Here is a 25,580-nt window from a genome sequence, read left to right on the forward strand (position 1 = left end):
TTTGCTACGGATTTTCCCTTTTCCTTTTTCCATTTTTTTCAATCTTACTTGTATCATCGAGGCTCTTTGCTTTTCCTCCACAGCTCAGAGTGCCGCTGTCGATCGCTTTTTGTCACCTTCGCCTGTACAGTATTCCTACGTCAAGTCCTAAGTTCTCGGTTTTTGGCAGTAGGTTGTTGGTGACAAGTCCACCATGAGCAGTGGGTCAAGGTAAAAACAGTTGTCAGCTTCAAGGGAGGAGGTTGCAGAGATGGCGGAAACCTCTAGCTCTCATGGTATGCTCTGTATGTTCATTGTGGAGGGCAATTGGATGGCTAATGGATTCTATATTTAAGATCTCCACCATGGAGATCATTCGCACGATTCAATCGAGTCTGTCACTGAGTGCATACTGGGCCTTAGAAAAAGGGCAGACGACAAAGACCTCCCAGGCTTTGGCGGCTTGATAGACGACTGGTTCAATCCCGATGTGGATGTGGATGAGGAACAGTTTATCCGCCGTTTCCTACGCGTCTTCAAGCAATCCGACAAAGATTTCACCTACGAAGATATCATAAAGGACTATGACGATGATATTCAAAGCATCGTCAATCAATTTGTCGACGGCGGAATCAATGCCAATGAAGCAGCCGAGAAATACACTCCATTTATGACTCTCAAGGCTCCCAAGGGTATTGTCCAGAATCGCGGTCTCGCCAATATCATTCCTGGAGAGCGGAACATCCTGGAAGAACATACTGGTCTCTTGAAGGCTCTTCCAACATCCATCCCATCTCAAATTCGGGGCTTGGTTGCCAAGATTGCTCCGTCCTTGAAAGATCCCAAGGAATACTTGTATATCCCAGTAAGTTTTGATAGTAGACCGCTAATGCCTTTGACTCGAAAGGCTGAACAAATACCTCTAGTCCTTCAAACACCTCGAGTTTCAAAATCATGGTCGAACGGTCCGATATACTCCTACGATTACATGTGTGCCAAACACAGCACAGGATGTTACGGAGATCGTCAAGTATGCCAAAAACAAGAACATGGGCGTCCGAGTATCAGGCTTCCGTAAGCAATGATACATCCCATATCTATAACACCCCCCCCCTTTCGCTAATTATCATCCACTTCTAGGACATTCATGGTCCCCCGTATTCGGCAGTTCTCGCAAACAGAATGAAAACAAGAAGGGTGACATCCTGATTTCTACATTGGGACTTGTCGATGCATCTATCCTACCAAATTTCACTTCTCTGCCCACCAACCTTTTTCAACCAGAGGCGAAAGATCTCAATTCGATCATGTTCGTCAGCCATGAATACGTCAATGGCCCGGCTTTATCCCACGGCAAAAGGTACGTCAGGCTCGGCACATCGACTACCAACGAGCAGCTGAGGAGGTGGTGCGTGGGAACAGGGAAGGTGACTCTTCCAATGCAAATCATTGAAGTGGAGATTACAATGGGTGGAAGTAATGCGACGATATGGTATGCCCTTTCCGTCATCATCCTCTAGAGCGGTTTTCCTCTGCTCATGCTAACCTAACCCTATCAGTCATGGAGCCGGCCTCAACAATGCTACCCTCAGTGATCTTGTCCGCTGCATTGAATACGTGGATGCCAATGGCGTTCTCCGCAAGATCGACCTGTCCACCCCAGGAATTTTGAGAGCCGCAGCAGGATGTTTCGGATTGATCGGCGTTGTGACGCACCTTGTACTCGAATTCGACCCGATGTCTTGCGCCTTGATGGAACCACGGAAAGTCGCCGTGGTGGAAGCAATTCCACCACCCCCAGATATGAAGGATTCAGAGATACCCGCACCCCTACGGCCAAAGCACCCATTAACCACCGAGCGCAAAGCTGAAATCCAGAAGGATTTCGAAGTCCGTGCCCTGACCCATGATTATGCCGAATGGTTCTGGTTTCCCTATTCGAGCGAAGTCTGGGTCAATACGTGGAAGAAGACAGATGATCTTACCGGCGCGGTGGACTATCCAACCAATGTGAAAACAGTGCTACAAGTTTTCGGCACCATCATGGTGAACGTGGCGCAAAACGCATCCATTCTCCTGAATCTCACGCAAGCTCTGCCCGAGGTACAGACCAAACTTCTGACGTGGCTGACCATGAAGAACCTGGATGATGTGGGAGCCCACGGTGAGAAGATCAAAACGTGGGTTCCTGATGCAATCCACTTCCAAAGAGGCGTGCAGAACATCCGCGTGCGAGATCTCGAGATCGAATTCCCGTTACAGCCGAGAATGACTCCTGGCACCACACCCCCTTCGGACGAAAGGTTCCAGCCCCACGAAGGCACGACGAATACACCCTCGGAGCCCGCGAAACCAGAAGTCGACTTTAAAATCGTACAACGCGCCTGGTGGGACGCCATTCTGACGTGCTACCAAGAAATCCAGACCTGCCCACAACGAATGCCACTCGAGATGCGTATCATGGCCGGATCGGACGTGACACTAGCACCACAACGGGGCCACGCGTTTGGCACATGCTCGATCGAGATCCTAACGCTACACAACGTCGCGGACATCTGGCCGGCGTACGCGCAGAAAGTGCTCGACAAGTGGGCCAGCTACACAGGCACAGACGGCAGGCCGGTCGCCATCCGCCCTCACTGGGCCAAGGAGTGGTACGGGTACAAGATGAAGGGTCGGCCGTGGGAGCAGGTCTTGAAGTCTGAAACCAGGCTGGACGGCGGCTTTCGAGAGGAGTTCCGTGAGTGGAGAGATCTCGTGGCCCAGCTGGCGAAGAGAGATGGCTGGCGCGTCGCGGATGCGAAGAAACGATTTGGCAACGAGGCACTGAACGCTTTGGTTTGGGATGAGAGTCTTCCTTTGAAGCCGACGACCGCCATTCCTGCTGCCAATGGTAAAACCACCACTCCTACTGCAAATGGCGCACCGCTGGTCAATCGCGGCACCGCAAAGACAAATGGCCACGTTGCCAATGGCAGGGCGAATGGAGCCGTGAAGGGATCCAGTGGTAAAAACGATCCAAAGAGGAAGAAAGCGAGGCTTCTTAAGCGCCTCCTGGCAAAGATCAAGGCCACTTTCTAGTAAAAGGATCGTCAATATGGCCATCTCCCTGTTTCCACCGAATGATGATGCATGGCCTCACAATGCCGCCTTCCTCGTCCCTCTCCTCCTTGCTCATCCACGTTACACTTCCAAGATCAAGTTCTCTATCTATCAATCTATCCGCCCTCTGAGCGGCAGCTACAGGCCCCGAGAATCCCACGACTGAAAGAACGACCGAAGAGAAAAAGAGATGCAGGGACCTAACGACCAAAAGAAAACATCCTGACGCCACCTTTCCAATTAATCTAGACTTCTCGTCTCTGCTTTAAGCGTGCCGATGCTTCTGCTGCGTATGTTTCTATGTTTTTATACGTCGAGTCTCGAGGCGAGGCGAGGCGAGGCGAATGGGGCCGGGAAACCTGGCTTATTGCAGTCTCGGAATATTTGTCCTTATTTGTTTTTCTCAAATTACATGCTATTTTGTACCAGGGCTTGGAGGTTATGAACAAACGAACTCACGAACCACGAAGTCCTACGACCCTTGACGAAAGGCTTCTCGTTTACTAATCATGACGATGACGACGACGACGATGAAAAATGATGATAACCATGATATTACCGGATCCATGAAAGATCCGAATTGACGGGCATATTATGCTATGCCCAACTTATGACAGAAATAACCAAATTTCGAGTTTAGCAATTAGTTTTAGACGCAGTTGCTTGAATCCTTCCTATATTTAATGTCCTCATGCAATGATCGAACCGGGGCCCCCCTCAAAGGACCCTCTTGATGGATCTAACAAGAAATTGGTCATCTTTTCGAGAGAGGAATGGCTAGATACTGGACGTGCCAGAAATGCCCCAGGGATGAAATTCTAATCGACAGGGGCAAATCACTCGTAGGAGTTAAACTAAACCACAACCGCGTCGTTGACTCACATTTCTACAGCCAGGTATTGAGTCTGCGAACGAGGCTTGTCTCTAACCAGACGCGTGGCGTCTCTGGCCAGCCCATCGACCATGGTACTAACGTTAATACCCTCTCTTCCGCTGCACGAGATTAAACAGCTCCTTCCCCTCCTCATGCCGCTGCCAATTCGCGAGCCACAAATCGAACACACGGTCCGTATACTCGATGCCCAGCGAACTCACATGCGGCGTGACGATCACGTTCTTCGCATCCCACAGCGGATCATCCTTCGGGAGGGGTTCCGGATCCGTGACATCGAGGGCCGCACCAGACAGCGTCTCGTTATTCAGCGCCTCGACCAGCGCCGCCTGGTCGATGATCGCGCCGCGCGCAATGTTGATGACGAAAGCGCCCTTCGAGCCTTTCTTGCGCAGTTGGGACTCCGGGGAGTCTGGTGCCGGGGCCGCCAAGATAGAGAATTCTTCCGCGCCGAACAGGTGCTGCGTGGAGGGTGTCAAAGGGAGGGCGATGAGGAGGGCGTCAAGCCCCGAGCGGAGGAATGTGTGCAGGGACGCTTTGTCCGTACCGCTGTACCAGGCCGTTGGGATGCTGCCGTCGGGATCGCCGGTTCCGGGGACCCAGTAGCCGGCGTCCTTGCGGGATTCGGGTGTTGGGCGAGGACTTGCTGTGTAGGCGTGGATGGAGGCGCCGAGGGCTGAGAAGACTCGTGCGGCTATCGTACCAAAAGATATCAAGCGGATGTTAGACGACTGACTTTTCGAAAAGTAAAAACCCCTTTGAAAATTCATCTATAAAGTGAAAGAGGGAGAAAACCGACCTTGTCGCCCAATACTCCCGTAACCCGCGATCCCAACCCTCTTGCCGACCCAATCGGTGACCCTGCCGAGCTGGCGCCTGTCCGTGCCCCAGTGGTGCTGCTTCTGCCACTCGTGCTCGAGATGGTAGTTCTTGCTGATCACCAAAGTGGTCAAGATGATCCATTCTGTGATGGGGGGGCCGTGAATGCCCGACGAGGTCGTGATTGCGATCTCGCTGTCCGTCACGATCGGGTGGTTCACCCAGTTGTCGATCCCCGCGGAGAGGAGGTGGATCAGTTTGAGGCTGGAAACAACAGTGTAAGCATTAGATAGTAGAGTTTTCCATTATTTGACGGACAGAGGTTGGCAAGAGGGCGGCGTTGATCTTGTGCCTGTATTTAGTGTTGGTGTCTTGCTGTAGACTTACTTCGGAGCAGCCTCCTTATTCGGCGGAAGCGCAGTCAATGTGATCAGGAGTGTCGCAGACTTGAACAACTCTTTTCATCCGTCAGGAAAACAGGTATTAGTCTGACGGTGGTCTGTAAAACAACGCCGGGATAAACAGATATCAAGAGGAGAGACCTCCAACGGCAGCTAGCCGTGGGACCCGGCTCTCATCTCAAGGACAAGAGATACCGAGGTACACTTCAACTCACCTGGTGGCACCGTGGTGATGAAGTCTTTGAATGGAATTGCGCCCAATGGTGGGAGCTGTACATATGTGATGTCAATGTATGGAAACCGTCGTTTGATCTCGCTCGTAAAAGCCACAGGCTCAGGATCCCATAGTGCGATGAGGAGATGTTCTTTGTCGGGCCCGCCTCCCATGATGTCCAAGCTGGCAACCGTCGAGATTGGTAATAGTAGTCGAGACCCGAGGAAATATCTGTGTGTATTCAATTCTATCCAGGTCACGATCGAGTAGTGGAGAGAATCTCCCACGTGGACAGCCTGCCTTTTAACATTAATTTACCTAGGCACAATCAAATACTTTGGTGATGATTGGGATTCATTAATAATATAGGTACTATCTCCCATTAGCGTCAATACCAGTCGATGATTCGTTGCAGTCTTGGTGGATGCTTGGGAATGTACATGGATAAGAGTTTTCGGGAGAAGTGCGATCCCGCTTTTGCCGTCGATGTCTTACGGGCTTGCATTCCGTCAACCATCTCAATCACGACCCGCTCATGACCATGGGTATCTCGATATTCAAAAGGAAGGATATCTCATGTCTTGTTTGTCATGCGCTGCCAAAACTAGTAGAACCTAACAATGCTGACCCGAAAAGTGCTACATCCGTAACTCATGCCCATGCGCAGTGCTCTGTGTTCGCAATACGCCACCAAGATCAAGCACCAAAGACGCCCATCAACACCAACGCTATCATCGAAGCTATCAAGTGAAGGCAATCAACTTTTCGTCGACTTCAACTGGCCATCTCCATCACCACCGGGTCGCCCAACAGTTACCCATTGCAACTTGATTTTTGGTCCACCCATGCGTTCCTGTAGTCCACTCCAGCCCAATCGTTCCTCTCCCATTCTCCCCAATCCATCATGTTTGATCCAACATCCAACAACAGCACGGATCCAGGACAGCTTTTCCCTGATTTCGTTGGTTCTCAAAACTTCCTCCTCAAGCCGTCGCAATCCATCACCCAGGATTTCTTCCAGTGGAATGCTCATTGTGCCTCTTCGCTCCAAAGCCTCTCCGCTCGCCATTCCAAGATTGGCCAAATTCGTTGCGTCAGTCGATAACAGATAGACAAAGTCCACCATATACCTTTCATCACCGTTCTCATCTCGCTGTTCGTAAACTGAAACCTTGGTATGATCTGGGAAGTTGAATTGTAGTCCACCGTCCACAAATCTCCATACACCAACATTTCCCACTCGTTGATAGAAGTGAACCAATATCGTGCTCCTGACCCTTTTACCGTTGGAAGGATCCCAGTTGCCGGTCTGCTTGTTCATGTACTTCCCGAACTTGTCCAAAAGAGCGATTTCCTTCATACGCTCAGCCTCGCTACCCTCTAGACCTATTTGAACGGCATTCAGAGCGGCCATCTGGTTTGGATGGTTATCCAGGTCTAATTGGAACTTGCTCGAAGGGACATCTAGGCGCTTCATCTCCTTAGCATAGTCAGTTTGCTCGTAAAACTCGATGTTGTGAGCTTCAGGGCCTTGAGGGACGAATTGATAGTCCAGACCCTTGGCTCTCCGTATAGTGTGGTGGCTACCATTTCGCACGACCACACAACTGCTCGCTCTGACATTGTCATCAGATGACCTTAGAATCATCCCAACACTGCCATCACTAAGGATATATGCAATACCATGACGGGTTGAATAGTCCACCCACTTGTCCACTCTAGGATACGTTGTGTTGGGTCGTGCTCTCCGACTTCCGTAAGCAGATCGAGGCCGCCGGGGAGTATCATCGGCCGATCGATTGTCGAGTGCATGAACTACAGCCCGAAGTGAGTCAAGCACATCTGCACTGCCAGTCTTTCTGACCAATTCGTAGGGGTCATCAAGTGCTATTATTCTGTTATGAGCCCTTGGTAGGGAACGAAGAACTTCTAGAGCGGCTTTGGAAGCAGTTCGATGCCTGACAGTGGATCTGAACGGCGTAGGATCTGTCTTGTTCTCGTCAGACGGCACTTTGCGCTCGTTGCCAGTCGCTGCTTGCAGCACTCGGTTTGAAATATCTGTGGATAACGAAGGTACAGATGGCGCTGTCTTATCAACTGCCGCGATTGATCGTACTGATTTCGTGCCTGAGTCGTTCTTGATCGAGACCTTAGTAGAAGACGCTACCTGTTTCACTCGACGGCTTTCAAACTTCTCAACATCTGCTTCGATTTCCTTTGCAAGGGCTTCTATCGTGTTTGGCAGGGTGTTTGATCGAGGTAATGTCTTTGAGATTGTGGGTAGTTGCTCCTTCAAAGCCGCGCTTCTGGTCGCTCGAATTGTAGCCGCTCTCAATGGCCGTTGATTGAGAAGTGCTGGCACCGGTACATCTGCCCCAACTTTTTCGGCCACCTTAGGATTATCTTTCGGGGCCATTTCCACCATCCGGGGAACAGCAGCAGGGAGTGCCTGTTGCCTCTGCTGGGCGGCAAAGCTTTGGAAGTGTTTCGTTGAGATCGCTCCATGAATTGTGGTTTTGACACTAGCGATGTCCATTTGTTCGAATTCGGATTTCATGGCCACGCTGGAACTCACCGACCGACCAGATGATAAAGTTTCGGGCTTCCGATTTCGTGGTCGAGTCGGTAACAATGGCTGCTTTTGATGGGCGATCCAATCCGCATGTGCCTGCGAGAATTGTTTGTAGAGAATTCCCGTGGGTAGTGGAATGGATGGAGCACATCCTTCTCTGTTTTCGGCTTCAATTTCGACGAGCGCAGATATGTTGGCTCCGATACCAACACTTGCACGAGGGCAACCATCAGAACCAATACCAACACCACATTCACGACATATTCTTGAATGACTAATCCCGAAGCCTGGCTTTACCTTATCTCCTCGGGGATCAGCATTCTCAAGCCAGATAGGAGTGCCTTTCAGGCAAGTAAGTTCCAGTTGATCTGCAATTGAACCCATAGTGAAGAAGTCGTGGTCCACAAGTTGATCCATGTCGGGCCTGTCGGCGGAGTTCAAGTTCAAGCAAGACGAAACGAAATCCTTTGCTTGCTGGGGGATATAATTCTTGCTGTCAAGTTTCCACTCGTACTCCAAGGTCTTTAGTTTGGAATAGATTTCTTGCTGTGTCTTGGACTGGAAGGGCGGCGTGCCCATCAACATGGCATAGCAAATGACTCCAACGGCCCATGTATCGACTTTGTTATCGTGACCACGATTACCAGACTTACTCAAGATTTCCGGTGCAATATAGTTGGGAGTCCCACACAGGGTAGTTCTTCGGTCTTGTTCATCAGCCATGACGGCAGCAAGACCAAAGTCACCAATCTTGAGATTCATACATGAATCTATGAAGATATTGCCCATTTTCAGATCTCTGTGAATGACAGATCTTCTGTGTAGGTATTTGACTCCACCACATATCTGGACCATGTAACGTCGCACCTCAGGCAGGCTAAGGCATGATCGAGCTTTGACCATCTCGGCCAAGCTTCCATTGGGGCACATTTCAAGAACAACATAAGTATGATCTTCAATTGTGAAAGCACGTAGGAACTCGACAATATTGGGGTGGTGCATCTTTGCGTGTATTTGTAGTTCGGTCCGGAACTTCTCCATCATCTTCTTCTGTTCAACTTTGGCTTTGACCACCTTGAGAGCAAGGACTGCGGATGTCCTCTTGCTTTTGCCTTCAAAGCAGACAGCAAAGCCCCCTTTGCCCAGCTTCTTGCCTATGAGATAAGTCTCTGGGGAAGCACCTGGCTCGGTGATTGTAACGGGAGGCCGCCATTTGTCTTCAATGCGATCGGGATTGGTGGGCTTGTCTTGGGGCTTGGGATTTGTTGAGGCCTTTGGTTTCTTGATTGGCTTTGGTGGAGGTGCCATTGGCAGGTTCCCAGATCGAGGAGAGAGCACCTCCATTTACGAAGGAGTTTCCGTAGTAGCAATACAGCTGTAATCCTGGTGGTTACTGGGTGGGTAAGGAGGAATTGAGGGAGAGTGAGTGTGGGGTGGCTGACATGGAAAGCAGAGTCAAGGTAAGGGTAGATGTTCTCAATGGCGCATATGAGACGAGAAGTGATGGTATGTCGAGAGACAGTCAAGCCGGTTGAGGTTGAGGCAATAGAAGTGACATCTGGAGCCAGCGGATCCTAGTCCTCCGTAACTATGGAAGGTAAACATACAACCACAACGGGACTAGTTTACCTGGGCCGAGCGGCCGCTTGGGGAAGTTGCGCCTGAGCCACTCGCGGTTGGGCATTTCTTAAGCAGGGCTGTTTCGGCTGCCTTCCCCCCCACCCGCCCCCCCTTCCCCAATTTTCAGGCACCACCAAGCCCGAGGACATGTGTTGCCGCCTAAACGTCCCAAAGAAAGGCTTAACTGTGGGTGAGTGTCCCACCCTCCTAGGAGTACGGGAGCCGCATCCATACTCCGCCGTAGCTAGGTGTGTGTCACAAAGTTGAACGAGGCTGCACTCGGGAAAATGCCGCTTTCCCAACTCCGGATGTCCCTCAAACAATCAAGAGTCATTATTACTGCCGAAATCTAGCAAATACCACTCGTGCAGTACATGCGACAACGAGCACCACCTTGTAATCACCACCACCTCTTCCTGCGGGAGTCGGACACCATTACCCACTATGTGCCCGTAAATTGGCACTCCTGAACATGATACCGGACAGACCGAAAGCCACTGCTTATCCTTGACCTCGGGATGTCTCTCGCCCTCAAATTCACCTCTCTCGCAATTCGCACCCTCTCCAAGCCAATAGCTGTGATTGCATCCACCCTATCTCGTAGACTACCGTGACTAATAATATTTGCTAGAACTTCATTAAACGTCAAGCACGCGAGCATGAAGGATTTCGCCGGACATGTATATCGTTCGCTCAAGCCCTGCACCGCATTGACATGAGATGGAGACTAGGACTGTTACAAGATGCTGCCGCTGTGGAGCGACAAGTAGCCAAAGAAGCTGCTGCGGAGGCTGCCAAAAAACATAAACACAATATTCCTACAGTCAAGACAGAGGCGCAGATGAAAGCAGAAGAGGAGGCAGCCGCCAAAGCTGCTAAAGAGGCCTCCGAGCCCGCCAAACCACGGCCTCGTCCCAAAATTAGGCCGCTGTCCGAAGCCAAAGCCATTGAATCTGGTGCCACTTTCATCAGTGAAACCTTTCTGTTCAGTGTGGCGGCCGGCCTTTTATTGTTCGAATCCTGGCGTTCGCGGCGGAAGGACGCAAGCAGACGAGATGATGTTGCGGAGAGATTGAATGAGTTAGAGGAGTCGGAGCAGGCTGCTCGCAGGGCCCTGGTCGAGCTTGAGCGAGAAGTGTTACGTCTACGAGCCAAAGAAAACAACACCAAGACCAAGGGTGTAAGGATTCTACCGCCGGAAATTTATGAGGAGAAGGAGGAGGAAAAGGAGGAGCCTACAGGGATTTTTGCTCGTATAAAAGCCTGGGTCTCTTCAGAGCAAGCGGACAGTGAAGCAAAAGATGCACTGGCAACGAACAAGCCAGGGCCTGCAGAGACAATATTGGTTGAGTCTGATAAAGTGTTGGTGGAAAAGCGAAAGCAGGCAGCAGAGGTGGTGGCAAGTGCCAATGAACAAGCTACCAAACGGTAAGAGGCGTCGGATCTGCTCCTAGCCTGAGGCTCGAGAAATATCTTGGCCTTTTAAATCTACGTCTCGCTGCCTGGTCACATTAAATTGCGAGTGGGTGACCATTCAGAGATCTCATCTCGACACTGTACAGTACATTTTCTTTCTTTCAAGATACCCGGCTCCAAATGTCACAAATTCACACTAGGACATGTGCAAAGTTTTCCACCTCGCTTAAGGACCAGCCTCAATGGCCAAGACTTGAAGCTCTTCTTGCAGTCTCATCAGCAATCAAGTTCCAAGGTAGTATGAATGTCGAGGTATTGGCTGTGCTAACAGACCGAAGAGATGACCTCGACAGAGTGCGATCTGGCTATCCCTCTCCGACCCCAGCCTGGATCTCCAGTTTTGCGTTGCTTTCTGGTTTGGTCACCAACACAAGGCCCTGGCATCGTTGGCAAAGAGCAAGGACAAAGGCAACAGTCTGAACCCAGATCAACGCAGGATCATCGTCTCATTCTGGTCGTGGGTGATAAGACAGGTGATTTGGCAATGAGCACGCAGCTATTGCATCAGTTCTCCCAGCTGCAGGCTAGGTAAGCCTGGGTCCTTTCGAATGGCGCTGGCCAGCTTCTGAGCAAGAGTGAAGCAGGGTCCTGCAGCCATCAATGCCTCCTATTATCATGGTCCAAACGATGGAAAGCCTTCTATCTACTCTGGAGAAGTATGTCGCCGAGCTGGTCCATGAGAACGACTTACCTCGTCAACCTATTCCTCAGCCAGCACGGTTTGTGAGCTCCGCAACATCGACTGCACCAAGACAACTGCTCTCACAACACGATGCAAAGGTTTTGACGGACCTCTTCTCTTCCATCCGCAGCCTTGAAGAAGGAACTCGAACAAGTCGTGGAAGGAAGATGCTCCGGGATTACTTTGACCCGGGCACAGAACAAGACTTGGTGGACTTTTGGAAGGATGATTGGATTATATGAGGGACTTGCGCGCCGAGCGCCTCTGGTGACGCACTGACGGTCTGAGTTCCAAGTAGCGAGGCGTATGGAGCGCTCTAGCGAGTAGTATTCCAATTTACAAGGGGTGCCTGGCGGGTCATCCATTAAGCTCTTGGGTGCAGCCATTTGCTTGCGTGTCAACCGCATCACAGCCACAGCCACAGGTGGCGGGCGGGGCCCTTGGGCGCGCGGGCGTCTACTGTAGTTACGGAGTACGGGTAGTTGTGTTAATTACTGCAGTGTTGGTCAACCGCCGCATTCCGTCAAGGTCCTAAATATGTCATATTCAGGCCCCAACTAATTAGCTAACTAACAAATTCCCTGAACCTGAATAGACGCCCAGCGCAGCAGGGTAATAGAGTAATAGCCACCACTCATCACTACCAGCACTACGACTAACATACTACTACCACCACTCCCTACTGCGTGCCCTGCACCCAGTACCACTTGCAATCTGCTTTTGTTCGCATTCAATTGTTCTTTCCTCCTGCGCAATCTTCCCGAATTCTTCTTTTCCTTACTCTTGACCCCTCCTTGCTAACCCATCTCTTTGCACGCATGTCCTAGCTAACCGCGCGCAATCATGGTAAGTACCGCCCGCTTCCTCTTCCTCTTCCCCTTCCAAAACATGAAACATCCTGACTCTTGATTTCAAGGGTCAAACAAAACGCCGCGACGGCAAATCCTCCCGCGCGCCCAAATCTTCCCTCTTCGGCGGCGGCAGGTCGGGAGGAGCTGATGGCGGTCAGACTCAGATAAAGAAAGCCACCTTTGAGATCACGAAGAAGAAAGAGGTCGGAGTCTCTGATCTCACCCTATTGAGCAAAGTCTCCAATGAAGCCATCAACGACAACTTGAAGAAACGCTTTGAGCATGGCGAAATCTACACCTACATCGGTCATGTCTTGGTCTCCGTCAATCCCTTCCGAGACTTGGGCATTTACACCGACCAAGTCTTGGACTCTTATCGAGGGAGGAATCGACTCGAAGTGCCTCCTCATGTCTTCGCGGTCGCTGAATCTGCCTACTACAACATGAAAGCATATAAAGAGAACCAGTGTGTCATCATTTCAGGTGAATCCGGCGCAGGCAAAACAGAGGCCGCCAAACGCCTGATGCAGTACATTGCCAGTGTCTCGGGCGGAAGCGATTCCCGAATCCAAAGAACAAAGGACATGGTTCTCGCAACCAATCCTCTCCTCGAGTCCTTCGGTAATGCGAAAACCCTTCGAAACAACAATTCCTCCCGCTTTGGCAAATATCTAGAGTTAGAGTTCAATGAGACTGGTGAGCCAGTGGGGGCCAAGATCACAAACTACCTTCTTGAGAAGTCCCGGGTCGTCGGCCAGATCACGAATGAGCGGAACTTCCACATCTTCTATCAATTCACTAAGGCCGCCCCTAAAGAATACCGGGACAACTTTGGCGTCCAGACCCCCCAGTCATACGTCTACACAAGCAAGTCCAAATGTTTTGATGTCCCTGGCATTGATGATGCCCGCGAATTCAACGATACCCTTGAGGCGATGCGGGTTATTGGTCTGACCAAGCCTGAGCAAGATAACATCTTTCGAATGCTAGCGGCCGTTCTATGGGTGGGAAATATCACGTTCAGAGAGAACGACCAGGGCGGTGTCGATATAGCCGATCAGTCGGTGGTTGACTTTATTGCATATCTGCTAGAAGTCGACTCCGCTCATGTCCATAAGGCCATGACAGTCAGAATCGTCGAAACTGCCCGTGGTGGTGGTCGACGAGGATCTATATACGAGAGCCCTTTAAATCCCGTGCAAGCTCTCGCCGTTCGAGACGCCCTCGCAAAAGCCATCTACTTTAATCTTTTCGACTGGATTGTTGCCCGTACCAACGTCTCACTACGATCGCAAGGCGTTGTGAAGAACACGGTGGGAATTCTGGATATTTATGGGTTCGAGATTTTTGAGAAGAACTCTTTCGAGCAACTCTGTATCAACTACGTCAATGAAAAGTTACAACAGATTTTCATTCAGCTCACCCTCAAGACCGAGCAAGAAGAATATGCCCGCGAAGAGATTCAATGGACTCCAATCAAATATTTTGATAACAAGGTCGTGTGTTCCTTGATCGAAGATAAGAGGCCACCAGGCGTCTTTGCAGCCCTCAATGATGCTTGCGCCACTGCTCATGCGGATTCAGGTGCTGCGGATCAAACATTTGTTGGGCGGCTCAACTTTCTGTCGAGCAACCCCAATTTTGAGAGTCGACAAGGACAGTTCATCATCAAACATTATGCTGGTGATGTGAACTATCAAATTGCAGGCATGACCGACAAAAACAAGGATCAACTTCTCAAGGATCTACTCAACTTGGTTGGCGAAAGCTCGAATGGTTTCTTGCACGAACTATTCCCCAACCAAGTTGATCAGGATGACAAACGCCGTCCCCCAACCGCCGGTGACAAGATTAAACTATCGGCAAATGAACTTGTCGATACTTTAATGCAAGCACAGCCATCCTACATTCGAACCATCAAGCCCAATGAGAATAAATCCCCCAAAGAATACAACGAACCCAACGTTATGCATCAAATTAAATACCTTGGTCTCCAAGAAAATGTTCGCATTCGAAGAGCTGGTTTCGCATATCGTCAAACGTTCGATAAGTTCGTGGAAAGATTCGCACTTCTGTCACCAAGACTTTCCTACGCTGGAGAATACACATATACAGGAGACGTAAAGACTGCTTCCAAAATCATCTTCAAAGATACTAGTATCCCAGAAGAAGAATACCAAATGGGCGTCACCAAAGCTTTCATCAAGACCCCTGAAACCTTGTTCGGTCTTGAGCATATGCGAGATCGCTACTGGCATAATATGGCCGTCAGAATTCAAAGGGCCTGGAGGAATTACCTTAGATACCGAGCTGAGGCAGCTACTAGAATCCAAAGGTTCTGGCGCAAATCGAAAGTTGGTGTCAAGGAAATCGAATTTCGAGACCAGGGCCATAGACTGTTGGGTGGTCGAAAAGAACGTCGCAGATATAGTTTGCTTGGATCAAGACGCTTCTTCGGTGATTATTTGGGACTCAACATGCCTGGAGGGCAGGGCAGAGTTTTGCGAGATTCGATCAACCTCAACCCCCAAGAAAGAGCCGTCTTCTCTTCTCGGTGCGAGCTTCTGGTGACCAAATTTGGACGATCTTCGAAACCCATGCCCAGAATTCTGGTTCTTACCAACAAAGCGATATATATTGTGGTACAGACTGTACTCCAAAATCAGCTTCAAATCTCAGCAGAGAGAACGATACCGATCGGTGCAGTCAAGTACATCTCAACTTCAAGTTTGCGCGACGATTGGTTTGCTCTGGGTGTTGGGTCGCCTCAAGAACCTGACCCTCTAATCAGCTGTCTTTTCAAGACAGAGTTCTTCCTCCAGTTCAAGACGGTTGCTGTTGGTGGTATGAATTTGAAGATCGGACCGATCATTGAATTCAATAAGAAACCCGGAAAGCCAGCAACGATCAAAGTCCAGAAGGATCCCGCTATTCCACGCGACGATGTCTACAAGTCTGGTGTCATACATGTACCGAATGGAGAGTCACCGAATTCAGGCTCAAGGCCTACTCCACGAGGCAAAGCAATTGCCAAACCCATCACAAGCGGCAAGCTACTCCGTCCTGGTGGACCGGGTGGTCAGCCATCAAAGACACAGAGTCGTCGCCCAATGCCGGCCCCTAGACCTGCCACGCAAACCCCCGTTGCAGCGGCTCGACCGACTCCTGCAGCCCGCCCGGTTCCCCAACCGATGAACGGAATTCCCTCTCACATTCGTGATTCATCAACGTCACGTGCAGGCCCACCCGCGCCTCCGCCTCCTCCGGCAGCTGCACCTGCCCCTGCCGCAGTACCTTCCAAACCCCAAGCCAAGGTCAAGTTTGATTTCAACTCACCCAACTCGAATGAATTATCCATCAAAGCCGGACAAATTGTGGAGATTGTGCAGAAAGAAAGCAATGGTAAGTCAAAATCCCCCGTTTACATCCCCTCATGCATCCCGCGATGTTTCACTAAAGTAACTTTTACCAGGGTGGTGGCTCTGCAAGAACCCCCAGACCAACGCGCAAGGCTGGACACCATCTGCGTACGTGGAGGAGATTGAACAAGCTCGTGCGGCACCTCCACCTCCACCTCCCCCACCGGCCGCGCCTCCCCGCGCTCTCCCCACGCCGTCTGTTGTGGTCAATGGAAACGCCAACGCAGCTTCTACGACTAGAGCGAAGCCTACGCCGCCCGCACCACCGGCAAAACGACCCGCGCCAGCAACTGGCCGGAAACCCGGTGTCTCGCCTGCCAGAGACAGTGGTATGAGTCTCGGTACAGGAAGTGGCAGAGACTCTGGTCGGTCCACCCCCAACAGTATTGGAGGGGGTAGTATTGCGGGTGGTCTGGCCGAGGCCTTGAGAGCCAGACAGAGTGCTATGGGCGGGAAGAGTGCAAAAGAGGAAGACGACGATTGGTAGTTGAATGGATGTCCGGGTGCGTGGGTAGGTGGAAGGAGGGATGGAGGGATACGTACAAGGGATAGATGGAAACGAATGAACGACTGTTTTGCTTTTCTCGTATTTCAAAAAGACACCTGTGATTGAGGCCTTGACTGTGTGCGTGTGGGTGTGAGAGCGAGTAGGAGGCGAACACAATCACCTGTTTTGCTCATGTGTCTTTTCTCCCTCTTGATTTGGAAGCCACATACAAGTCGCTTGCTCTTTTTAGTCCGGAAAGACAAAGTCCTACCGTTAGGAATAGAGTATCGAGATACGAACGAAGCGAAGGCCTGGAATGAATACAAGAATGAGAGAGAAAAGGAAAAGATGCAAGCTATTCGTTTTCGTCAACCTCACGCATGCTTCCGTATGGCTACTGCGACATACGAAGGCGCAAATGAATAGTCGAATGGCTGGGAACGATGCAGAATCTATCTCCTCTTCCGAACGAGGCATTGATTGGTTGTCTTCAAGTACAAATCTGACTACAGATTTAGAGTAGACACTCAAAAACCATGCATGGGAAGCGGCCGCGTGAGATATCCCGGCCCAAAACCTGATATTCTTGAAGCGCAAAAATCGTCAGGGAAATGATGATCCACATTTACCTACAATAGGTACTATTACATACTTGTATGTCCCGTCCCTGATGCCCCTCAGGAGATCGCGACCAGGCACCAAGCCACCGGGCGGTGGGTCATTCCGTTGGTCTCGAGCTGCTCAGTCCCAGCGCTCCATTCGCACCGACGCACCTTCAGGCAGGTATGTACCAAGCAGGGAATATATATCCGTCGGGACTCGTCCACCCAACGCAAGCCAGCTATTGGGCTTTGGTATAGTTCTTGGCCCCTCATCAGTCGTCTCGTCATCCGTCGCAGGCTGTAAGGACTCGCAGACGATCGAACGAGTATGCTCGAATTATTCTCGGCTAAATAGAACGATTGTAGTGGGGGGCAACATCTCTCGCCTGGCAATTACGGCTGAATTCAAAGACAGTCTTCATCTAACTACCACTCAAGTTCTGGTACATACGAGGGGCCTTTTCCCCGGGTTTTATTATTCTTGACCCCTCACACGCAGACACACCGGGGCTTCCCCAAGACAAGCCGGTCGACTCCAGGGGAAATGATTCGTCCCTCGTCAGAGAGATATGGGGATCTCTATGGTTGTGTACCCGAGTGACTGCAAGAGCATTCCAAAGCGTGGACTGATCAGGAAGGAGCACATCTGGATTAAATTCATCCTCCGTTCCCGTTTCTACCAGCTCCCCTTCATTTCTTGATAATTGACATGCTGGCGAAAGGAAGTTGAGTCTTGAAACGACGAGGCTAGCTTCTCCTATTTTTTTTGGGGCATTCGCCCAAGTCCGGTACATTGCCACCCACCAGCCACCTGCCGAGGGTGTTCCATTTACAATTCAGCAGCTTACTGTCTCTTTTCTCCTTGTAAGCCCACTCCTGCCATCCTCCAAAATCCCAATATGGCAGCAAATCCTCGCTCGAACAAGTACAAAGTCCTGACCGACGCCGATGTGGAGCACTTCCTGACCCACGGTTTCGTGCGGATCCCCGGGTGCTTCACCACCGAGGCGTCCGACGAATGGACCAAGGACGTGTGGTTGCGGCTGGGCATGTCGCCGACGGACAAGTCGACCTGGACGCGCGAACGCACCAACATGCCGGAACACCAGCGGCTGAAGGTGCCGGAGTTCGCGCCCAAGGCGTGGGACGCCATTTGCGACCTCGTCGGTGGCGACGAAAAGGTGACGCCGAAGTCGAAGACTTGGAGTGATTCTTTCATTGTCAATCTGGGAACGCAGGAGAACGAGGGCAAGACGTTTAGTCCACAGGAGTTGAGCCAGTGGCATGTTGATGGTGAGATATAGCACTGATGTTTCAGTTTTAGTCTCCCTCCTACTAGCGAGAAGACGCCTCAAACCTTGTGGAGAGCTGTTGCTTGCGTAGCAGCCTCGGAGCCCCTGTCTCTGATATGCGGTTCCGTTTTGAGCTGATACTTAGCTGTCGAAAGGCGATTTCTTCGTTCATTTCCTTGACTCGCCTGAGCAAGGCTTACTGGTCATTCCGCTGTATACCGACATTCATCCCAATGGCGGAGGTACGTGGATTTGCTCTGAAGGCATTACGAGAATTGGAAAATGGCTGGTGAGTGGTTGCGGAATAATTTCTCAGAGCCCCTCGTGCGCCCAGAGCCCTTGATGTCGAGAGACGAGATGGTCTGTCTGCACGCAGAAAATCATCTCCAGCTCTTTCTTGAACTCGTCGTTGTGGTTCCTAGTTACTTAGACGTCCCAGTCAACCCCCTCAAATTCCCTGTCCTAACACAAGATCAATTAGTACGACCATCCTCAAGGCGTCGACCCGCGGATGAACCCGGTTGATGCGCCAGACGGGAACGCATTCGAGGGCTTATCATTCTTTAACCAGACAGCACAGGTCTCCTCGCCGTCCTCATTCCACGAGATGACCGGGAAAATCGGCGACGTGATCCTCCTACACCCACTGATGCTGCACTCTGCATCGAAGAACGGACTGAGGAACATCCGCATCATCACCAATCCTCCGGTATCGCTGCTCGAGCCGTTCAATTTCGACCGCGGGCCGAATGAAGACGCCTACAGTCTTGTGGAGTTGAAGACCATCCGGGATTTAGGTGGGATTGAAAAGCTGAAGGGATGGACGATCCAAGGCGAGAGGAAGGCGGTGATTCCCGAGCGGTTGAGGCACCAGGCGAAGATGATGGAGGAGGAGAATCGAAGGTTGAGGGAGAGTGGGCGAGAGTATAAAGAGAGAACACAGACCGAGGAGCAGATCAAAGAGCAGGCTAATCGGCTGCAGCCTATTGCGGCTGCGTAGGGGCCGAGACTGAGGCCGAGGAAGAGAGGGCGGTCGTCTTGGAGCAGTCAAGAGTGACGAGTTTGCGAGGCATCGGAGGAGAAATTGACAAGGCATAATCTGGATAAGAGAGAGCACGATCTTACATCCGGTACTCCTTACTCACCGTTCTTTGTTTCCAAGCTGCATCGCTAGTCGAGGTTCATATTTTCGGGATTCTGACCTAGCTGCTTGCTCCAGATGTCGACAATACCCACCTGCCCAATATTTGGAGTGTATGGACATTATCTGCTCTTGAGAGCCACAAAGAGCCTTTCCAGAAGTCTTGACCCAGGTCGATCTCTTTCATGCAGGATGTTATGTTCGTCGGGCGCCATCCCTTCGTGGTCATGCCTGAATGCTTCCCTTACTTATGCGAGGTGTTCAGCTACGCACGTACGAACGTAAATTCGAGCTGTCTTTCTTCAGGCAAGGCGTGCGGGAGAGGAACGCTCGAAGTGTTGGCAGTAGATAGCCATCACTCGCAGTGGCACCACCAGTCAAAAGATACATCCGAATTGCTTGGTCTCTATCGTATCTCGTATCCCCATCTTGGGCAGTTCCGTCACCATGAATCATAATTAGTACGCGTTGCGAGGCCCCCCAACCCTCAGGCTGCATACTGTACGTAGCTACCTGGCTATCCAACCACGGCGCGGCATTCATGGCGTGTTCGGTAACATTCACGCGTCCGCACATGGTAAGTACGTCGCACGCTTTCCTCAATATGGAGGACCGCTATGGAGGACCGCGTGTACGCGGTAATTGGAGGGCACAAATGGTTGATGCCTGGGGCCAGACTCTAGGCCTGAAAAATGGTGGTAGGAAGTCTGACGAGAATCAGACAGACCCCTGGTTACGACCGAACGTGGTTTGTGAAGGTCGTTTTTCCTTCATATTCAACAGCTACATAGCTACTGCATACGCCTAGTGGCCGCTCAGGGGATAGGTTTGTTTTCACCCGCACCAAGGAGGGATTTGTGCCAACTGCGAGATTTCGAGAGCAAAAACAAACATATCGGCCAACTTACAACACGGAGAGATCGCTCGAATAGGAACCAGGGGTCCAACCATCGAATCGAGAGCCATCTTACTTCGCATGAGACGCTCTCCCGCAAGCCCTAAGCTGAAGGACAGGCCGCATTGAAAGCCAGTCCACTACCCAGTATCAACAATGTTGCAAACATACACAGCAGCGGAGCTCCTGGCGCCGTCGTCGGCGGAACTCGTCGAGGAACTCGTGCACGTGGTGACGACTTCCTTCACCGAAGACCCGGGGACAAAGTGGATGTTCACAAACCACACGCGGGCCCAATACCTCACCGCCCTGCCCCATTACTTCCGCACCTTGACCCATGCAGCGCTGCTGTCGGACGCGATCGTCGTGGTCAGTAGAGAAGACGTCGCACCCACATCACCACCCAGCACACCGATCCGTGCAGCGGCGGTGCTGATCCCCCCGCACGGCAACGAGAAGATGAACTCGATCCGCACGGCACTGCGCGCTGGAGTCTTGCGCATGGTATGGCACTGCGGACTCGGTATGATGTGGAAACTCCTGACTCAACTGATCCCAAGCATGGAAGCGATGCATTCGCGTATGTTCCCCAACCCGGCCGAGCGTGGCCACCACTTCACGCTGCTATTTCTGGGCGTCAGGCCGGAGATGCAGGGCAACGGCCTTGGAAGGGAGCTTTTGGTGGAGATGCAGCGCTTCGTGGCTGAGGAGGCGGCCAAGACGAAAAGAATAGCAAAGGATAATATCAATGGGGAAAATGGGATGGCTGGACATGGTGCGCCGAGGACAGCAAGTCCAGGCCCCCCGCCGCTTTACTTGGAGGCCAGCACGCCGACGAGCAGACGATTATATCAAAGAGTGGGATTTGTGCAACTGGATACGCTTGTCTATGGAAAGTTGGACGAGGGGAATGGCAAGGACTTGGATATTAGAGAGGATGGAGAAGTCATAGGCGGGAAAATGTTCGCCATGATTTGGTCACCTTGGTGAACCAATGTACTTAGCGCCTATTTGATGCTATCTAGCTTGGGCTACGATTGGAGTAATGTCACTTCTATGGTGATTGCTCATTTGGTGATCCCTATTCAGCTACCCGACTTGCTCTTGGTGTTTGGAGTCTGTGGCATTATGTTTCTAGTCTGCTCACTGGTTCAATGAATGTGCTTTGTTGAAAGTTGAACATATTGGCGCAGCGCTTGTGTATCTGAGATATGGGTACTTGGTAGTTCTTGCCTTATTCCACAACGAACAGCTCCATTCGTAATAAAGGCTTTGTACTTCAGTAAGCTCATTCTGATCTCCCTAGGATCTCTCAATTGTGCAGCGTGCGCACAGGGAGACCTATCTGCTTCATCAATTACCAGAGCCTGTTCCAGCTTCGTCTTTATCCTCCTCATGTGGACGTTGATCCAAGCATCGGCAAGAAATATCACAGTAACTTCTTGACATGTCATCAGGGTCTCCAATGTTATCGTGATGAAGGACCCCGATTTCGCTGCAATGATATGCCCAAAAACGAGCGCAGAATGCAGCGAGATCATCCTTCCCATTAACACAAGTGAGCACATAATCACGGGCTTCGCTCGTATTTGGGACGTCTTCGCCGGACACAATTCCTGAGTCGATGGATCGATGGCCCTCGACTCCCATATCGAAAATTTCCTCAGAGCGTTTCCAGACGGTGTTATGATTCTCGAAGTGGACGCAGTAGCAGCGCTCAAAACATTTTGGATACTTTGCACTTTGGGTCCGAAGTGCTGCAACTGGTGGGAACCCAGGTGAGTCGTTTGGTGACTGCCCTGCACAAACAAAGTTCTCATTCTGGCAAAACTCAATGAGTCGGAAATCGATTTCCCAAATGTACGTTTGGGCATGGTGCTTTATGCAGTAAAAAACCGAAAGCCCTGTGGACTGAGACATGCTCGCATTGAAAGATTGCTCTACTTCGGCATCTGATCGCTCTTCAATCTGTTGCATTGCATGGTGGCTTTCAAATTCGGCTCGGACGGCACTGCCGACACAGTGACAGTTATTGGCACATTGATCCACGGTCTCTGAATTTGAGCGCAGGAATGATTTGGCATGGCCGTCCACAATGGAAAGGGTACAGTGATATTGGTGCTCTGAGCAAAACTGAGTCAGCCTCGTATCAGCGGTGCCGTCTATCCCGCAGTACATGGGAAGGTCACCGGGCGTGGGAGGCGTTTCTGCAATATTCTCAGTAGCAACCTGCAGACTTGAGTGCTCATTTCCAGCAATCTCGCGACTGTCTAATTTGGCGAGACATGTGGTGAGCCACTTTCCATGGCGAAAGCACCTTGGCTTGGCGACAAGATCGACGCATCCGCAAATAGCATCGCAGTAGAGATCTAGTCTTCGGTAACTGACGCGACCGTTTTGGTCACAGGAGTACTTGTAGGGATTGCCCGCGCATATATTCGTCCAATCTCTTTGAATGCAAACAAGGGCGAAGTCATGTAAAGCTTGCTCTGTATCTCGCTGTCTAAGCAAAGGAAGGAGGTCTGGGTTGGCACTGTCATCCAAAGGTTGGTCAACGTCTTGCTCCACAGTTTCAAGAGCACTTAGCACTGGGCCTGAGGAAAAGGTGTCTGCTTCTTGGTTCTGAGTGTCGAAGATGGGATTCTCAGTCCGAGCTTGCAGTCCGTCATCGTGCGTCGTTTGGAGGTCATCAATATCTGGTGCAATTTTGTTGATTGGGTCTTTGAGGAACTGTTCGAACTGTTCGGTCTCGGCTTGGGAGTCGTAACATCTTCCTCTAACATATGAGCAACCAGGGGTTGGATGGCCCTTTTTACACGTACATGCAGCTTCGCACATGATGTTGCGGTCGTGGCCGCCATGGTTGAGCTCGTGTAGACGACAGAAATAATCATACGTAAGCTGCTCACAGAATTGAAGGGATAGCTTGTGGTCACCAGCACAATTGAGGTACCAGTCATTCTTGTCAGCTTCCGCTTCGTCTTCACGAGCCTTCAGTGCATGATCAAAGAAAGTAATGGACGATATGTCGAAATTGGTGTTTGGGGCAGCAGTGGATATAGTGATCAAGGTTGTAGGATGATAAATCGACGTGTCGACCACGGAGGACGAAGAGTCAAAGGGAGTTGCGGAGATGGTAGAAATCAAGAGATGAAGGAAAAGGATGGCTACGTTCAGGCTCAAAAGCCGGCCTGTAGCTGGGTCAGTGGCTGCTCAGAGTTCCTACAGATAGGAAACTGCTGGTGAAAGGGCTTACCAGTGTTTCTGCCGGCCATTTGGCTTCGAGACAGAAATTGCCCGTTGCTGAGGGGATCCAACAGGCACAAGAGCATGGGGCAGGATGCTTCCTGCAGATGACAACTTCAAGGCCAGCACTTTCTATCGCTTGAAGAGAATTAACGAGAAGCAATGAGTCTGAAAGAGGGAATTGAGGACAAAAGAAGCAGCTTGATAGAGGCGATGCCAATGTTGTTTGTTGTTTGGGAGTGGGCGGTGTCGTTGTATATGATGAAGGAGGAAATCGAATGTAAGGGGAGGGGAGGGCGATTTGTCAGTGCCTTCCCTACAAAGCAGTTCCGTGATGATTCTTCACTCACTCTTCACTCACGGCACCGAGTCGCCAAGTCACTGAGTCGCATCGCCTCATTATGGCAGCGAATCTGGCCAAATGGGAAGAGCCCCTCATGACTTGATACTGTACTTCCCCGGCACTCCGTCATATCGCACTGCATCCGATTTCCCTCGAACATAGAAACAGGGAGGCCCGTTGTGATATTGAGATGATCCCTTTGAATTGCAAAAGCACAATGACCAATGGCATAGAACACTTGCAAATATCCTTCTTAGCGTGGCATGCTGGCAGTCTGACATGGAACTGGTCCTTCATTCTGCCATCTTCTATCCTCTGGCGATTCTCTTGGGGACTCGATGAATGGTGTGCGGAGCGTTCCACTCTGTTGAAAGCCGCGCCTGGCCGTTATGGTCAGCCCTTATTGTGTTGATTCTTACGAACACTGGTATTGAACAGGCCTTTTGTGAAGCGATTCTCAATACTCGCTTTCCTACCACGACAGGCTGTAGATGCACACATGCCTGACATGAGACGCCGGCATGGGTCACGTAGAACCCAGGTCATGGTACGCTGCCATAGCACCTAAGTGAACTGAACTTGGGTCCTCGTCCAGCCGTAGACGCGGCGTCCATGATTGTAGGCAGTAAAAGCAGCTCACTGCCGATGATAGCTGTTGAGCTGTTGAGCTGTTGAGCTGTTGAGCTGTTGAGCTGTTGAGCTGTTGAGCTGTTGAGCTGTTGAGCTGTTGAGCTGTTGAGCTGTTGAGCTGTTGAGCTGTTGAGCTGTTGAGCTGTTGAGCTGTTGAGCTGTTGAGCTGTTGAGCTGTTGAGCTGTTGAGCTGTTGAGCTGTTGAACTATCTTGATCATCAAGTTGCCACATGTGATCGACGCACCGCCCCTTCTTGCATGCATTACCTTGTACCTCACCAGCAAAGGCCGCAGTAGCAACAACTTCCAAAAGGCCTTCAGTCTAGCCGAATACTTGTGACGCTTTTTCTTGATCTCCCTTGATCAGGTACGACGGACTGATGCCCGGCTTCAAGTTCCCCTTGATATGATCCCAAGACACGAGTTCGAGGTATCCAGTGATTGCACCGCTAGTGGTCCATGGTATAAGGTCCCGCTTTGTGTGAAGCTTCTTTGTCTAGTTGGTATTTAATTAGAATGAACGTGAACAAGCCTATTTATTAGCGCCAAGATTCAACTAGCGCATACTAGCTCAGCTAACACGTGACCCTCTAGTAAAATGGACACTAAGCTCTAGAACGTTGGCTAGAATGCCTCGTGTCTTTCTTTACCCATGAAAATGCCACTATATCAGCATACGTACATAAATATTTTCATTCGCTCGAGCAGCTCCAATAGACCGAACAATAATATCTTCATCTACAGAACACACCGCTCGGCGAGTTTGCGCATGGGGAGGTTGAAGCCCACGAGGGCACCACGATACTAGTGAGCGGGTGCGCTTCTGGAGGTGGTCACTGGTGGCAGCGACAGCAATACCACCAATTGAGGTGGTGGCGGTAGCAGCAACAGCGGGGGCACCCCAAATGAGAGAGTTT

The 25,580-nt window shown here is 50.9% G+C and overlaps 7 protein-coding genes across 7 annotated transcripts; 4 read left to right on the plus strand and 3 right to left on the minus strand.

Annotated features, from left to right (window-relative positions):
- Positions 1 to 250: 250 nt before the first annotated feature.
- A1O9_01751 (uncharacterized protein) lies at positions 251 to 3,060 on the plus strand (the record flags this gene model as incomplete). The annotated part of the gene is made up of 5 exons (XM_013410909.1): positions 251 to 275; positions 336 to 844; positions 906 to 1,053; positions 1,120 to 1,471; positions 1,539 to 3,060. 5 exons carry the CDS (start codon positions 251 to 253, stop codon positions 3,058 to 3,060), a joined length of 2,556 nt encoding a protein of 851 aa, XP_013266363.1.
- Positions 3,061 to 4,056: 996 nt separating this feature from the next.
- Positions 4,057 to 5,580, minus strand: A1O9_01752 (uncharacterized protein; the record flags this gene model as incomplete). Its single annotated transcript, XM_013410910.1, has 4 exons — positions 4,057 to 4,667; positions 4,773 to 5,056; positions 5,180 to 5,249; positions 5,409 to 5,580. The coding sequence occupies 4 exons, from the start codon at positions 5,578 to 5,580 to the stop codon at positions 4,057 to 4,059; spliced, it is 1,137 nt and encodes a 378-aa protein (XP_013266364.1).
- A 584-nt stretch (positions 5,581 to 6,164) lies between these two features.
- A1O9_01753 (PLK protein kinase) lies at positions 6,165 to 9,323 on the minus strand (the record flags this gene model as incomplete). Its single annotated transcript, XM_013410911.1, has 1 exon — positions 6,165 to 9,323. The coding sequence occupies one exon, from the start codon at positions 9,321 to 9,323 to the stop codon at positions 6,165 to 6,167; it is 3,159 nt and encodes a 1,052-aa protein (XP_013266365.1).
- Positions 9,324 to 10,314: 991 nt separating this feature from the next.
- Positions 10,315 to 11,031, plus strand: A1O9_01754 (uncharacterized protein; the record flags this gene model as incomplete). The annotated part of the gene is made up of 1 exon (XM_013410912.1): positions 10,315 to 11,031. One exon carries the CDS (start codon positions 10,315 to 10,317, stop codon positions 11,029 to 11,031), a length of 717 nt encoding a protein of 238 aa, XP_013266366.1.
- A 659-nt stretch (positions 11,032 to 11,690) lies between these two features.
- A1O9_01755 (myosin I) lies at positions 11,691 to 16,514 on the plus strand (the record flags this gene model as incomplete). The annotated part of the gene is made up of 3 exons (XM_013410913.1): positions 11,691 to 11,966; positions 12,674 to 16,010; positions 16,081 to 16,514. 3 exons carry the CDS (start codon positions 11,691 to 11,693, stop codon positions 16,512 to 16,514), a joined length of 4,047 nt encoding a protein of 1,348 aa, XP_013266367.1.
- A 1,501-nt stretch (positions 16,515 to 18,015) lies between these two features.
- On the plus strand, positions 18,016 to 19,408 carry A1O9_01756 (uncharacterized protein; the record flags this gene model as incomplete). Its single annotated transcript, XM_013410914.1, has 3 exons — positions 18,016 to 18,409; positions 18,564 to 18,697; positions 18,890 to 19,408. 3 exons carry the CDS (start codon positions 18,016 to 18,018, stop codon positions 19,406 to 19,408), a joined length of 1,047 nt encoding a protein of 348 aa, XP_013266368.1.
- Positions 19,409 to 21,797: 2,389 nt separating this feature from the next.
- Positions 21,798 to 23,719, minus strand: A1O9_01757 (uncharacterized protein; the record flags this gene model as incomplete). Its single annotated transcript, XM_013410915.1, has 2 exons — positions 21,798 to 23,635; positions 23,701 to 23,719. 2 exons carry the CDS (start codon positions 23,717 to 23,719, stop codon positions 21,798 to 21,800), a joined length of 1,857 nt encoding a protein of 618 aa, XP_013266369.1.
- Positions 23,720 to 25,580: the final 1,861 nt, after the last annotated feature.

This window comes from Exophiala aquamarina, assembly GCF_000709125.1.
Source record: "Exophiala aquamarina CBS 119918 chromosome Unknown aczIA-supercont1.1, whole genome shotgun sequence".
Classification (NCBI taxonomy): Eukaryota; Fungi; Ascomycota; class Eurotiomycetes; order Chaetothyriales; family Herpotrichiellaceae; genus Exophiala; species Exophiala aquamarina.